At 41.2% G+C, this 16,796-nt stretch overlaps 1 protein-coding gene across 3 annotated transcripts in view; it reads left to right on the top strand.

Moving 5' to 3' along the window:
* The first annotated feature begins 393 nt into the window (after positions 1 to 393).
* Positions 394 to 16,796, top strand: part of brpf1 (bromodomain and PHD finger containing, 1) — a 93,244-nt gene continuing 76,841 nt past the window's right edge. Inside the window, exons 1-3 of one of the 3 annotated variants that reach the window (XM_060931592.1) lie at positions 394 to 746; positions 7,274 to 7,393; positions 15,054 to 15,805. In XM_060931592.1, the coding sequence (XP_060787575.1) occupies positions 15,084 to 15,805 (722 nt within the window). In that variant the 5' untranslated portion in view covers positions 394 to 746; positions 7,274 to 7,393; positions 15,054 to 15,083. Of the gene's footprint in view, positions 794 to 7,273; positions 7,394 to 15,053; positions 15,806 to 16,796 lie in introns of all 3 variants that reach the window. The other 2 variants (XM_060931589.1, XM_060931591.1) reach the window with 2 other exon arrangements.

The following is a 16,796-nucleotide window of genomic DNA, read 5'->3' as shown; positions in this document are numbered from 1 at the left end:
AATCATCTTTAATTCATTAAAGCCTGTTATATTTTGGATGATGTAACCGACGCCCCCTGCCGGCCGGGCTAGAAACATCCCCGGTGTGAAATATATAACGCAAAGGACTTGTGCGTCCTACTGATCCGCGTTCGCAGATTCGTTTGGTATTTTTCATAAATAAACGGAAATATGTATGGACGACGAAACTGTTCTAAAAATATATATATATATATTTATTTTATTGCGACACGCATGAAACAGTCTCAACACCAAAAAAATTAAACGTCGAAACACAAATATGTAGCGCCATTCACAAATCGGGTAGAGTTGAAAACAAGAAGGAAGTAGTCGGAATTTTATTCAGGTTGTGCGCGGATGACTTGTCATCTTTTCGTTATCTCTGTATAATAAAAAGCGAACGTTATATGATTAGAGAGAAAGAAAGTTTTCTTGCTATTTCGCGAAAGACCGTCGTGTTGTAATGGCGAATGTGCTAACACGCACTATGACTATGGCACCCAGTGTCGCCCCTTTTGTTCGCCATAGTCAGTTCCTGCATTATTCTCTTTACAGTTAAATTACACACGTTGCTTTATACACTTATTATTGTTTTTTTAAAATAAGTCATTTCCAATACACTTGACCAGATTGAGAGATATACAGGAGGGGAAGCGAGCTGAATGTGCGTTTCTTTGTGATTATCCTGGGCCGGAAGTGGCGACTGAGTGGAGCTTGTGTTGTGCTTGTGACAAGCGCCTGGAGTAGTGAGTGTTGTTCCATTCATACCTGCATCTGCTGGGAGAATTATTAGGTTAAAGAGCATATATTTCATGTAAACGTTATGCATGTGCAGTTTAACCTTTATGTACGTGGGATGCACGGGTATCATGTGCAAATAGTCTATTTTGCCGCGAAGGAAAGCAGTTAGCCTGAGTGTTAGCCACTCTGTACAGTAATGCAGTTTGATTAACGGAGCAAAAACCATGTTTCGAGCTGTAGTCTGTTTCCAGAGCACTACTGTGACCAGGTTAGGTAAAGTAGTAAAGCATTTCAGACGCGTGTTAATTCACAACGCAGAGGACGGAAACGTTTGTTTCCTTCAAAGATGCTTTGCAGACACTTGTGCTTCCAGTAGTTTGTGTTAGAGTAGTCACTATACTTACAGGTTATTAGCAGTACTGTTCAATTTCAGCACCGAGTGTACACAAGCCGCAGGGTTCTCAAAACTTGGCTTGCTGTTTGTTGACATGCTGCTCCAATTAGATCAGTACAAACACTGAATCAGAACCAGAACCGAGTTTATTCCCAGGTACGTTCTCACACACTGTAAAAAAAAGAATAGTTGAGAATACTTGAAATTTCAAGGCAACCGTCTGCATTAAGAATTTTATGTTTTGAGCAATTCCAGCGTTATGGACGTGACACTTGAACTCAAAATGGCAACAAATGACCCAGTGCATGTTTTATTGTCTCCCAGTATTTAAACAGATGTTGCATATTTTGAGGCTGTACCATACTGGAGAAGTGATAGAACAAGAACAATTCCCATAGTACATCTAGGGCATGCCAGAAAATGCCAATAAAAGATGCGTTATGGATGTGACAGAAAAAGTATCACTTTTCTTGGGTGACTGTACATTTTTATCAAACTCTGTGAAATTGTAAACCTAATGTCGAAATGGAGAGATCCATTTGATAGAGGGGTCCAAGGTGAATATTAAAAAATCTTTGTTTAAAATATTTTGTATTTCATGCAGAGTTTCGGAAGGAAAAGTCAGCGTTATGGATAGGGATGTCCCGATCAGGTTTTTTTGCCCTCCGATCCGATACCGATCATTTGATTTTGAGTATCTGCCGATACCGAGTCCCGATCCGATACTTCTTATAATCCATAAAAAATAAAGACGAGGAAAGAAACGGATCCAGGATGTTCCTCATTTTTTATTTAACACCTTATTTTAACATCCAACAACTCCGTTAGCAAACAGAGCACTTACGTGAGGCAGTTTGAACAATAAATAACAAATTTAAAAAAATAACCTTAAAATACCTGGCAGGAACGTAAACAAATAAAAAAATAAAAGTGCCACAGTGCCGGTAATTTGCTTTTAAGAACGCATCTCACAGTGGCGTACAGTAATTTCAATTAAGGAAATGAACGTTTTTCTTGATGAAAACAAGCATTTCTACCCTTTCAGGTTTGAGCCCGTTTCTTTTGTCATCCAACGAAAAAAAAAATGTCATGCTTTGCTTTCCGCTTCGAACTGCTTCCGTGTTCAACTTTGCCGGCAACAGGCAGCCAATAACCAATAGCGTCTCCGCTACAAAGTGATGTCATGCCACACGCGTTGATGTTGCTGTGTTGAGACAAGAGGTCTGGTCTCACTCTGTGCCAACGCATAGCTATTGATGTGTTAAAAATGAGAATATATTATAGAGATATATATCCGATCCCTGATCGGGAGGCAATGCCCGATTCCGATCGAGTCTGAAACCATGTGATCGGGCCCGATTTCCGATCACGTGATCGGATCAGGACATCCCTAGTTATGGATGCGACGAAATTCCGTTATGGATGTGACGCGTCTGAAATAGACATGGCATATGTTTAGAAAATCAGCAATTTAACCACCATAACCCTTTGAAAAACTCTCTAAATATCAGCTAAAACTATCAAAGTTCTTAAATAATATTTAGGATGGCTATTGTTTTGCTGTTTTGTGGATTTTAGCATACATTTCTGTGGCTTGTGGCAATAATATAGAATTGTACATGATCAAAGTTGATTTTAGCTTGGGTTTTACATTATAAGAAAGAAAGACTGACAGTGACATATTAGGTTGGTTACAAATTGGTTCAACTTATTCACATCTGTAAAATACAGGCCTAGGTGATATCTCTGGGAGTGGTTTTGATGTATTACATGTTGCTTTATTTTTGCATGGTGAGGTTGACATTTACATGGAATTGCCCTTTTGCCAACGATGTGCCCATGATAATCCAAACTATGATACCACTGTTATCTTTATTAAGAATTCTTAATTAAGTCAATTTTCAATTCCTCATTCTGCCAACATAGGTTTCTCTTTTTGCTGAACAGTGGCATTCACAGTAGTACAAAAAGGCAATTGAGGTTATCACAATTTTTGGGGGGCTTTTTTCACCTTTATTTGGATAGGGCAGCGTAGAGACAGGAAATGAGCGGGAGAGAGAGACGGATCGGGAAATGACCTCGGGTCGGAATCGAACCCGGATTTATGGTATGGCGCCTTATCCACCTGAGCCACGACGCCTCCGAGGTTAATCACAATTTATACAATTTATAAACTATACATGCCTTTTTTCATTGTTCTACACAATAACAAAACTTCAATATTGAAATAAAGTTTTTAAAAAAGTGTGAAGTTTATTGTACATTATTGAAGTTTTGTAATTGCGTAGAACAATGAAAAAAGGCATGTATAGTTTAATGATAAATTGTGATAACCTCAGAGGCGTTGTGGCTCAGGTGGATAAGGCGCCATACCATAAATCCGGGGACCCGGGTTCGATTCCGACCTGAGGTCATTTCCTGATCCCTCCCCGTCTCTCTCTCCCGCTCATTTCCTGTCTCTATGCTGTCCTATCCAAATAAAGGTGAAAAAAGCCCCCCAAAAAATTGTGATAACCTCAATTGCCTTTTTGTACTACTGTGAATGCCACTGTTCAGCAAAAAGAGAAATCTATGTTGGCAGAATGAGGAATTGAAAATTGACTTAATTAAGAATTCTTAATAAAGATAACAGTGTTATCATAGTTTGGATTATCATGGGCACATCGTTGGCAAAACATAAAATTCTTAATGCAGACGGTTGCCTTGAAATTTCAAGTATTCTCAACTATTCTTTTTTTTACAGTGCACACAAGGAATCTGCTTCAGTGATTGAAAAATTCAGCAAAGACAAAATATAGAAGAATCTGAAATATACTACAAATGTGGACAGGTTTAAGGAGTATGTGCAGGACTTGGTGAAGTCCAAGCTGTCACAAGAGACATGAGATCTGAATGTGTGAGAGGAAGAGAACATGTGTAATGGGTTTACAATCAGGGTACAAAGTTTGTCTCACAGGGGTCCAAAATTCAAATTAAAAACAAAACTATCAAATCTGCACTTTCGGAAATTAATACACATATGAACATAGGCATGTGTAATAGTTTGTATTATAACCAGAGGTGTCAAAAGTATTACCATTTATTACTCAAGTAGAAGTATAGATACTATGGTTTAGAAATACTTTTCATGAAGTAAAAGTATCAACTGAAGCTTTTTACTCAAGTAAAAGTAAAAAGTAGTGCTGTCAAGCGATTAAAATATTTAATCGCGATTAATGTCGCGACTGTCATAGTTAACTCGCGATTAATCGCAATTTAATCGCACATTTTTGTCACATGAAAAACCATTGTAATTCTCTTATCAGCATAAAAACGTGAATGGGCTTGCTTTGTATTGCAAAGCATAACACGTCTTGACACAGCCACTGCAAAGTGAAACCTAAGCCGAACACCGGGGCTGGCAAAAGAACCATGAGTGAAGTGATCTACTGCTTGAGTTAGTCTACAACTCTAATCAGAGAGACAGGTTACACAGTGACGGTAGGCTTGACATGCTTGATTATAATATAAAGTACACTATTATATTAACTTTAAGTTGTTCGTTGATAAATATTGCATTGAATCTGATCTTTACTGTTTCAGCTCACTTAACACATTTTGTACTTTTACACTTTCTGCCTGTTGATGCGTCGTGCTGTCCAATCAGAGGCGGCCAAATTTGCATATTACAGGAAGGATTTCTGGGATAGCACTGAGTTTACAGTTCAGAGGGATCTGGCTTCTTTAGACGCTGTCTTCTTAAAACTGAATAAATATTTAAAAAGAGCCAAATTAGCCAGTCTTTTGAACGGCTCTTTTCAAAGAACGGATCACAAAGATGCGGATCCCATCAAAGAGCCATAAATCCCATCTCTACTAGCGCGCCCTGCCCGCGCTGGTTCTTTGGGGAGGAGGGCAGAGGACTCTGGCTGTGCGGGGCGTGGCATTACAGTCTAGCTGCTATCGGTTTTCTAAGCAAAGTCTATGTTCCAAGTTCCTGGCAGTTTCAAAAGCTTCTGAAAAACCTACATCATGTCACAGAGCGTTAATCTCACGATAAAAAAATTATCGCCATTAAAATTGAGTCAAGTTAACGCGTTAATAACGCGACATTTTTGACAGCACTAGTAAAAAGTATACTGATTTCTAAACTACTTTAAAGGAACAGTCCACCATACTTCCATAATGAAATATGTTCTTCTCTGAATTGAGACGAGCTGATCCGTACCTCTCCGAGCTTTGCGCGACCTCCCAGTCAGTCAGACGCGCTGTCACTCCTGTTAGCAATGTAACTAGGCTCAGTATGGCCAATGGTATTTTTTGGGGCTGTAGTTAGATGCGACCAAACTCTTCCACGTTTTTCCTGTTTACATAGGTTTATATGACCAGTGATATGAAACAAGTTCAGTTACACAAATTGAAACGTGGTGATTTTCTATGCTATGGAAAGTCCGCACTATAATGACAGGCGTACTAACACCTTCTGCGCGCTTCGGCAGCGCATTGATACCTTCACTCGGAGTTGTACCATTTTTTTTTAGACAGGGCAGACGGACCAGGGCATTCGCCTGCCTGGCCGTGCCCGACGAGGAGCGCTCTCGGCCGGCTTGGGAGGCAGACGGCAGCCCCTCCTGGAAGTGTGGTTTTACCATGGGCCTCATGCGGAAAAATGACAAAGTCCCAATTTTACCATGGGGCTCGAGTTGTACCATTTTTTTAGACAGGGCGGACGGACCAGGGCATTCGCCTGCCTGGCCGTGCCCGAAGAGGAGTGAAGGTATCAATGCGCTGTCGAAGCGCGCAGAAGGTGTTAGTACGCCTGTCATTATAGTGCGGACTTTCCATAGCATAGAAAATCGCCACGTTTCAATTTGTGTAACTGAACTTTGTTTCATGTCACTGGTCATATAAACCTATGTAAACAGGAAAAACGCGGAAGAGTTTGGTCGCATCTAACTACAGCCCCAAAAAATACCATTGGCCATACTGAGCCTAGCTACATTGCTAACAGGAGTGACAGCGCGTCTGACTGACTGGGAGGTCGCGCAAAGCTCTGAGAGGTACGGAGCAGCTCGTCTCAATTCAGAGAAGAACATATTTCATTATGGAAGTACGGTGGACTGTTCCTTTAAAGTACAAAAGTAAAAGTAATGAAAGAGGAAAAAATGCTATTAAGGACAAAGGCGCAGCCTAGAAGTCCACATACAGTACATTCTCCTGACCCATTAAAATGTGTTTCATGGAGCACAAGTAATAATGACTTGTTGTCTGTAAGTGTTGTAATGGTGTAAAACTTCATACCTCAGAAGTAAGTTATCAATAAATTTTTATTGAAAATGTATATGAGTGATTCCACGCTTATGGGTACTGAAATGGGGACATGAACTTATTCACCTAAAACCATTTCTTTTTTTACCATCAGGTCACAAAACATGTAATCTTTAATGAATGATGTGTTAAAAGATAACTTTAATTTTCTGAGATGTAATAAAAACATATTTATATGCCAAAGTCAAGCCTATGAGTTCCAAAATGATGTCTGTTACATTACTTCTGTTACGATTGTCCGTCTCGCGTCTGTTACAAATTAATTACAATCTAGCTATATACCATGTTAATCTTATTGAAAGAATGTGTATGTTTATTCTACTACACATGTTTATTAATTATATTTGCTAAAACATCACCTTCCTATGTTTCAAAAAGTAATTCTACATTGTTAAAATTGAGAATATATATGTCCACAACACTTCTGTTACGTTCTGACTTTGGCATATAAATATGTTTTTATTACATCTCAGAAAATTAAAGTTGTCTTTTAACATATCATTCATTAAAGATTACATGTTTTGTGACCTGATGGTAAAAAAAAAAGAAATGGTTTTAGGTGAATTTTTAAAAATAAGTTCATGTCCCCATTTCAGTACCCATAAGCGTGGAATCACTCATATATTAAAAAAAAAACATTGTAATGTCCAAAATATTGTATAACGCAATATTTTTGTAGTATGCTGGCAAACATTTTGTGTCCAAAGTTGCATTGCATTCACTGTCTAAACGGCAGTAATAATACAGTATTTGAATGCTATGAATGAATGAATACTACACTAACACTACTGTAAAATTGCATTTTTTTTCTTTTTCATATGGGACGTGCAGTAGAGGCAGCAGGTTCCAGTTAAAATGCAAGAAAAACACTTTCTCATCCCTACTAGTTACTGGCTCACCGAGAGAAGTCAACAGAATGTTTGTGTTCCTGCAATGCAAGGCTGAACACAGGCGAGGAGAGAAAGGGCGGCCACTGGAATGCCGACACACTACAAGCTAATATAACGTTTACTAAGCTAAGACCTGTCACTTTACTCACTAACACCCACCAAGATACCATAACTGCGTTTGTAAACTTAACCTGACTCAGAAAAGAGAATGCCGCATATGGTTCGTGGGGGGGGGGATTCCACTCCTGACAAACGAACGAGAGCCCGCAATTTATTAACGGTGTCGAAGTCAGAGCTCTGATTGCTGTGTGCTTGGAGCGCCCTGAGCAGTGTTGCCAGATACTGCTGACGTTTTCCAGCCCAAAATATGTTCAAAACCCGCCAAAATGCACTTTAAACCCCACAACTGGGCGGGAAACCACCCAATCTGGCAACACTGGCCCTGAGTGGCAGTTTATTAGGTGGACAAAGTAATATAAGTAATATAAAGTAATATAAAGATTGGCGCAATGAAATGCAAGTAACGAGACTATTATAAACGTAACGAAGTAAAAGTAAATGCTTGAAAATGTAACGAGTAGAGATAAAAAGTAGGTTGAAAAATTATTACTCCAGTAAAGTAGAAAGTACCAAAATTTCTACTTAAGTAAAGTAACGAAGTATTTGTAATTCGTTACTTGACACCTCTGATTATAACAAGATTAAGTGTAGCTTTAAGCAGGGCTGGGAGAAACAAATGAAGTGATTCTCGGAGAGGACTTTTTTTTTTTGACAGTTCAGAATCCACTACTTCCATAGTGCTTTTAAATATAAGGCTTTGTGTTAGTTGTCTCTAATATTTATGTCCCAATATCTTGACCACATTTTAGGATGAAAATAATCATTTTAGATATGTTATTTTATATTGAAAAATTAGCTGTCTCGGAGAGGACATTTTTTTGACACAGTTACATACTAATTTGATCAAAATAGTCTGAAGACTTACTGGCATTCAACATTAACACTTAACTATGTTTCCAATGATATGGAACCAAATATGTGTTTTATGGTATAAAGAATGATTTAAGTGCATCCCTTTTGGAGCTACCTGTGGTCAAAAAAGCACTTTTTCTAAATGACACGAGTAATTTTGCTAAATATGACACATATTGCCATACAGTCACCAAAAATAACGTTATCCCCATTTTTTTTTTGCATGGTAAATAGAGCTATCACAGGGCTACAATAAACAACCAAGTTTATTTAGTCAAGCCTTTTGATATTGAAGATAAGTGTTAAATGTGATTTTTAGCTTGCGTACCCTGATTGTAAAACAGCCCTTAAATAAATAACCAAGCTGTATAGCGTGAGCCGGAATGCCCAATAAAGGTTCATAGAATCATCCTTTATGGCCAGAATGTTAGAGATTAGAATGTGAGGTTAGTGTCAGTGGTGGCTCTGACCTGATTGGTGATACCAGTTGCAGTGAGGAAAAGGCTGGGCCTTCTGGCGTGAGGTTTTGGTTTGAGGTTTGGGTCCCACAAAAACTGCACATGAAAAGCTTTCCGGATATACGAACCCGATAAGAGGCCCTTTTGAACTCCGTTCTATCTTTGTCCTGTGTGTGCATTTATGTCTGAATGGTTTTGACTGTTCTACATGTCTGTCGGAGTAACCGTAAGTCGAATTTTGTTTGGTTTTCTTCTCGGAGTTGATCTCCCCGCTTGCTTTAGGTAATAACCTTTCTGTAAAAATGTATTGTTTATAGAAAAGGTAACTTTTTGTAATTGATTATTATTATTTCCGTAGTACCTTGATAGATAACTCAGTATTTGAGTTTAAACCAGAGACCAAAGGAGCTTTTTTGAAATGGATTTAGTTTCCAGGAGAAGTTTGGTCTGACAGTGATGCATCCATCACTGATCATTCTTGGTTGTTTTGGTAAAAGAAGCAGCTTTGAGACCAAAAGGTTACCGGTTCGATTTCCTGAACCAGCAGGAATGGCTGAAGTGCCCTTGAGCAAGGCGCCTAACCCCAACTGCTCCCCAAGCTGCTCTGGGTATGTTGTATGTCGCTCTGGATAAGAGCGTCTGCTAAATGCCATTAATGTAATATAATGTAATGTATCTTGTTAAATTGCTCGGGAAGCCATGGCCTAATGGTTAGAGAAGCAGCTTTGGGCCAAAAGGTTACTTGGTTCAATTCCCTGGACCAGCAGGAATGGCTGAAGTGCCCTTGAGCAAGGCGCCTAACCCCAACTGCTCCCCGAGCTGCTCTGGGTATGTTGTATGTCGCTCTGGATAAGAGCGTCTGCTAAATAGAATAGAATGCCTTTATTGTCACTGCACAAATGTACAACGAAATTTATTTCATCACAGGAGAGCAAAGCCGCTGCATACGTACGCGCCGCCACTCTTGGGCACTTCAGCCCAAGGCCATCCTATGTTAACCTAACTGCATGTCTTTGAACTGTGGGGGAAACCGGAGCACCCGGAGGAAACCCACGCAGACACGGGGAGAACATGCAAACTCCACACAGAAAGGCCTGAACCCAGAACCTACTTGCTGTGAGGCGACAGTGCTAACCACTACACCACCATGCCACCCATAAATGCCATTAATGTAATGTATCTTGTTAAATTGCTCGGGAAGCCATGGCCTAACGGTTAGAGAAGCAGCTTTGGGCCAAAAGGTTACTTGGTTCAGTTCCCTGGACCAGCAGGAATGGCTGAAGTGCCCTTGAGCAAGGCGCCTAACCCCAACTGCTCCCCAAGCTGCTCTGGGTATGTTGTATGTCGCTCTGGATAAGAGCGTCTGCTAAATGCCATTAATGTAATATAATGTAATGTATCTTGTTAAATTGCTCGGGAAGCCATGGCCTAATGGTTAGAGAAGCAGCTTTGGGCCAAAAGGTTACTTGGTTCAATTCCCTGGACCAGCAGGAATGGCTGAAGTGCCCTTGAGCAAGGCGCCTAACCCCAACTGCTCCCCAAGCTGCTCTGGGTATGTTGTATGTCGCTCTGGATAAGAGCATCTCTAAATGCCTGTAATGTAATCTAAAAAAATATTTTTGCCCTCCCCCCCACCTTAAAATGTCACTTTTACCCTTCTAGTTGGTCCCTTGAATTGCTTCCTATGGACATCAGCACACTTGGACATATTTCAGTAATACTGGCTGGCTTTGAGTGGTATATCTATATAATAAGAGGCAAAGTTTTTGTTTGTTTGTTTGTTTGTCTTGAGCTAACATTGCCATTTCTCAACGGATTTTCACCAAATTTGGCAAGTAGGTCCAGGGATGACCCAGAATTTTGCAGATATAAACAAAATTCATGTACGGGCCCCAGGGAGGTCCCTGGGGAGCACAACATCCACCTACCCCCTCCCTCAGTGCCTTTCACATTACATTTATCAACACAAACTCTCGACAGATCTTCACTAAACTTGGCACGTCGGTACAGGAGATGGCCACAATTTGGCAGAACCCAGAAATTCCATATTTGGTCCCCAGGGCGTCCCCAGTGAGCCCCTGGGTGGTGGATGTTTGGATTTTTGTTTGTCTTGGGTTTACATCACCATTTCTCTATGAATCTTCACCAAATTTGACATGGAGGTCTGGGGGCAACCCAGAATTTTGCAAAACCCGAGCAACGCCCGGGTAACCTTGCTAAGTCAGATATATTCCATTCAGCTAGCATGATACTGAACGAGTCAAAGACGAGTTAAATATCATGCTCGCTGAATGGATTATATCTCATATACCATGGGAAAAAAGCCAGCCATTATTATTATTCATACACCTTCTTTTCAGGTGTTCAACGCGTCTTTCTCCTTCAAAATTCTCTCAAAATATTCCGTGTTTAATGAAGCAAACCTGGTGGCCATTTTTGTTTACAAATTGTCACAGTCGCTCACTCGCTAGTGCGGAAGTTTTACGTCTCCGACGTGTGCCGTCATGTTGTCTTGCCAACCATACAATATCATAAACCATATTCAACACTCATTCTCCATTGGGTAGAGTGATGTAATACACGTAGGATAAGCGATATGCTAACAATATTGCATGCTATCAAACCAAATGAATGAAACCCGCTAGAAGGGAACATGTTTTTATTCCATCGAAAAAAAGTGTCCTGTATGTCTAATAATTAAAGATATAGCAGCAGTTGATCAAGCTATTGGTATCAGTCCTTTTCTTCTTTTGACTGCTCCCGTTGGGGGTCCCCACAGCAGATCATTTTCGATCCTTCCCAACTTATGAGCCGCATGTTTGATTTGGCATAGGTTTTTACACCAGGTGCCCTTCCTAACGCAACCTTCCCCAATCTGTCGGGGCTTGGTACCGGCACAAAGTATGCTTTTGCAACCTTGGTGGCTGGGTATTTTTACCTTATCTGCTTTGAACTGTGGGAGGAAACCCACACAGACACGGGGAGAGCATGCAAACTCCACACAGAAAGGCCCCCGTCGGCCATGAGGTTCGAACCCGGAACCTTCTTGCTGTGAGGCAACAGTGCTAACTGTGTTTATTTGGTCATCATTCTTGTAAAAAGAATGCTCCAATACCACATTCTAAAGACAATATTATGTGGACCTGACAATGACACCCAAATGTCCTTGGTGAAAATCCTATTCCAAAGGCATGGCATTATAATGAAGTTGCCCTGGGAGGGTATAAAAGATTTTGTCCACTCTTCCAGGAAGGCTTTCCAGTAGATTTTCGAATGTGGTTGTGGGATTTGTGCTTTTTCAATCAATCGAGCATTAGTGAGGTCAGGCACTGATATCGGGGCAAAGAGGCCTGGGGTGTCGCCTACGTTTCAGTTTATGCCAGAGGTGTTCGGTGGTCAAGGTCAGGGCCCTGTGCAGGTCACTTATCCATCCATCCATCCATCCATCCATCCATCCATCCATCCATCCATCCATCCATCCATCCATTATCCGTAACCGCTTATCCTGTGTAGGGTCACGGCAAGCTGGAGCCTATCCCGGCTGACTACGGGTGAGAGGCGGGGTACACCCTGGACAAGTTGCCAAGTCATCACAGGACTGACACATAGAGACAAACAACCATTCACACCTACAGTCAATTTAGAGCCACCAGTTAGCCTAACCTGCATGTCTTTGAACTGTCGGGGAAACCGGAGCACCCGGAGGAAACCCACGCAGATACGGGGAGAACATGCAAACTCCACACAGAAAGGCCTGAACCCAGAACCTTCTTGCTGTGAGGCGACAGTGCTAACCACTACACCACTGTGCCACCGCAGGTCACTTAAGTGATTCCAAATTAACGTTGGCTGAACATGTCTTGTTTGGGGCTCCTTAGTTTCAGCGAAGGGGCATCATAATATTACATCGTACAAAAACATTCCTGACGATCATATGACTCCAACTTTATGGCAAAAGTTTAGGGTTGTTTTATAATCAGGGTACAAAGTTTGTGTCACAGGGGTCCAAAATTCAAATTGATTCAAACTGGTTCTTGTATCAGTTTTTAAGTGAAGGACAAGTTAAAGAACAGATTTCAGGTAATTTTTTGACGTGTGTATGGTAGTTTTGTGTAATCTGCTATAAGATGGGAGAAACAAATGAAGTGATTCTCGGAGAGGACTTTTTTTTTTTTTTGACAATTCAGAATCCACTACTTCCATAGTGTTTTAAATATAAGGCTGTAAGCTTTGTGTTAGTTGTCTCTAATATTTATGTCCCAATATCTTGACCACATTTTAGGATGAAAATAATCATTTTAGATATGTTATTTTATATTGAAAAATTAGCTGTCTCGGAGAGGACATTTTTTTTTTTTTTTATCAAAATAGTCTGAAAACTTACTGGCGTTCAACATTAAAACTTAAAGGAACAGTCCACCGTATTTCCATAATGAAATATGCTCTTATCTGAATTGAGACGAGCTGCTCCGTACCTATCCGAGCTTTGCGCGACCTCCCAGTCAGTCAGACGCAGTCAGACGCGCTGTCACTCCTGTTAGCAATGTAGCTAGGCTCAGCATGGCCAACGGTATTTTTTGGGGCTGTAGTTAGATGCGACCAAACTCTTCCGCGTTTTTCCTGTTTACATAGGTTTATATGACCAGTGACATGAAACAAGTTCAGTTACACAAATTGAAACGTGGCGATTTTCTATGCTATGGAAAGTCCGCACTATAATGACAGGCGTACTAACACCTTCTGCGCGCTTCGGCAGCGCATTGATATCTGAGCTCCGTATCAATGCGCTGCCGAAGCGCGCAGAAGGTGTTAGTACGCCTGTCATTATAGTGCGGACTTTCCATAGCATAGAAAATCGCCACGTTTCAATTTGTGTAACTGAACTTGTTTCATGTCACTGGTCATATAAACCTATGTAAACAGGAAAAACGCGGAAGAGTTTGGTCGCATCTAACTACAGCCCCAAAAAATACCGTTGACCATACTGAGCCTAGCTACATTGCTAACAGGAGTGACAGCGCGTCTGACTGACTGGGAGGTCGCGCAAAGCTCGGATAGGTACGGAGCAGCTCGTTTCAATTCAGATAAGAGCATATTTCATTATGGAAATACGGTGGACTGTTCCTTTAACTATGTTTCCAATGATATGGAACCAAATATGTGTTTTATGGTATAAAGAATGATTTAAGTGCATCCCTTTTGGAGCTACCTGTAGTCAAAAAAGCACTTTTTCTAAATGACACGAGTAATTTTGCTAAATATGACATATTGCCATACAGTCACCAAAAATAACGTTATCACCATTTTTTTTTTTGCATGGTAAATAGAGCTATCACAGGGCTACAATAAACAACCGAGTTTATTTAGTCAAGCCTTTTGATATTGAAGATAATAAGTGTTAAATGTGATTTTTAGCTTGCGTACCCTGATTGTAAAACAACCCTTTAGGGAATGGCTACATATAGGGGTTGTGGATATGCGTCTATATACTTTTGGCCCTGTTGTGTGTGTGTGTGTGTGTGTGTGTGTGTATGGAGTGAGCCTGGTGTGCGTTTTCTTGTTAAAGAACAGATGGCACAAAATGACAGAAATCTGAGTGTATTTCACAATTAATTAGGGCAATAAAAGCAAAGTAGACTGCAAACTATGCTTTGTGAAAATATCATGAGGAGCTACTTCCTGTAATAAAAAACTAACCTGATTAAATATCCTATCTTTTAAATTAGGGATTGAGGGTGCACATCTGAGCACACCAAGCAATATCAGCGAGCCAAAGATATTTCTCAAGCGTATGTGCCAAGGAAGTGTTTTGTGTAAGAGCGCTTCACTGTTGCAAGCACTGAGACACGTACGTACATCGCTTGCAAGTCAGGGTGCCTTGTGCATGTTTTTAATGACCTCCCTCACTGATGCAGCTTTGAGCACTCTGGTTGGCCTCCCTTGTTTTCCCCCTCTATTAAACACGGTTTAAATGACATACTCAGCATGTGGAGTTCATTGCTAGCAGTATATGGCAGTAAAGAGTGTAAATATAGCTAACGTTTCACGACATTTCTGATAAATACTCGTTTCAGTATCGGCATGATCATCGACGAGTACCAAAAACATTCAGTGTTCATTATTAACATTTTTTTTTACTTTAATGAGAAGAAAACCAGGAGATGATCATCGCCTTCTTCCTTTTCTCTTTCATCTGTGTAGCAGTCTGTTTTTAGTCATTGACGAAGCTTTAATTCTAATGAGAATCAGACTGCTGAGAACACCCTCTTCTTTCGATTTGCCTTTTTTCAGATGTAAGCTGAAATACCGTGCACCAACAGCATGGGGCTGGACTTTGATGTGAAAACGTTCTGCCACAACTTGCGTGCCACCAAGCCACCGTACGAATGCCCGGTCGAGACGTGCCGCAAGGTCTACAAGAGCTACAGCGGGATCGAGTACCACCTGTACCACTATGACCATGACAACCCGCCTTCTGCTCAAGGAACGCCGCAGAAGAAGCGCAAGGGTCGCCCAGCTCGTTCCTCACTCCCCGCCTCAGGAGATGGCTCTGAACTCGGGAACGCCCACACCGCGCCTGGGCAAGGCGGCATGCCGGGTAGCCCAGCAGATAACTCTGACCACTCACATTCTCCTGGGAGAGACACGATGACCTATGCCCAGGCTCAGCGCATGGTGGAGCTGGAGATCCATGGCAAAGTGCACCGCCTCAGCATCTTCGAGGACCTCGATGTGGTGTCTGAGGAGGACAGCGAGGCTGATGATGGAGTAGGCGGGTCCACGACCTGCAATGGTGAGAACGGGGTCAGTGAAGGCGGGACCAATGGAAAGGACAGACCTGACACCCCTGCGGCAGCCAATGGGGGTAAAGGAGCGGGGTCAACACCCAAAGCGGGCAAGCACAAGAGCAAAGAAAAGAAGAAGGATGGCATGCATCATCATGGAAATCCACCAGGGCCAGCTGTCAAGCTACCCGAGGCTGTGTTTCGAGAGCTGGATCAAGACAGGCCTGATGCACCACCAAGACCAACATCTTATTACAGGTAAACTTGTCTGTTCTTTTTCCCCAATGTCACGAAGCTGATGCTGTTCCAGAGAGCCAGTTAATAAATATTGTCTGACAAAGCTGATGCTTATCATTTTTAATAAACGTGCTTATACTGATAAAAGAGCTGAACAGGTCAAATTGTCCAGATATAAGAAAGAGGTAATGAAAATCATGACGCAAAGCAGTAGGCCTGTGATTCTGTAGACTTCCGAATAGAATTCTGGCCGATTCTCGTCGCCACTTGACTGTACTTCACATCAGGTTCCTGAGTGATACAAAATAAAAGCATCTTCCCTGTTGTTTGGAGGTCGCCATTTTGAATCCCGATGATTCAAAAGTTGCCCTTGCTCTGTGGGTGGGAGGGATGGTTATATGCTGCGTTCATGTGCTATGGGAAGATGATATTTTCCAGTTGGGAAGTGGTATTTACCAGTGGTTGTGTTCACATGCTTTTGTTGTTGTTGACAAATTAAAGATGGTGGACCAGATTCAGAATCAGGCCTGTTATTTGGCTAAAACAATTATAGATTGCCTTGTTCATCAGCTGCAGCAGGAATATGAGTTGTCAAAAGGTCAATAATGCTGAATATTTCCTGATCATGACAAGTAGAGATTTTCTTAACACATTGAATGCCACACAGTTTTTGGAAATTTGGCTGTAGCCACAATGAGAGTAGCCAGTATCTAGATCATTGTTGGCGTTCTTTGGACAGCCACAGAATATTTTGTATTAGGCTATAATATACATATTATAATAATCTAATATACATAACATGACTCGTTTAAAAGGTGAGAGTCAGCTTTCCGTAGGTGAAAACCACTTCTTTCTTGGTTCATAAGCTAGTCTTGTACCGCTCGCCGCCATGTTGAAAAGGTTAAAGTTCATCTCATCTCGGCAACTCGTGTATCAAAATTTTCTACGAGTTGCCCAGTGGAAAATACCACAAGAGGGGGCGTTCATGTGTGCTTTCCATGTCGGCGTTTGG

Source organism: Neoarius graeffei, chromosome 10, assembly GCF_027579695.1.
Source record: "Neoarius graeffei isolate fNeoGra1 chromosome 10, fNeoGra1.pri, whole genome shotgun sequence".
NCBI classification, from domain to species: Eukaryota; Metazoa; Chordata; class Actinopteri; order Siluriformes; family Ariidae; genus Neoarius; species Neoarius graeffei.
This window is presented reverse-complemented; position numbering and strand designations above follow the sequence as displayed.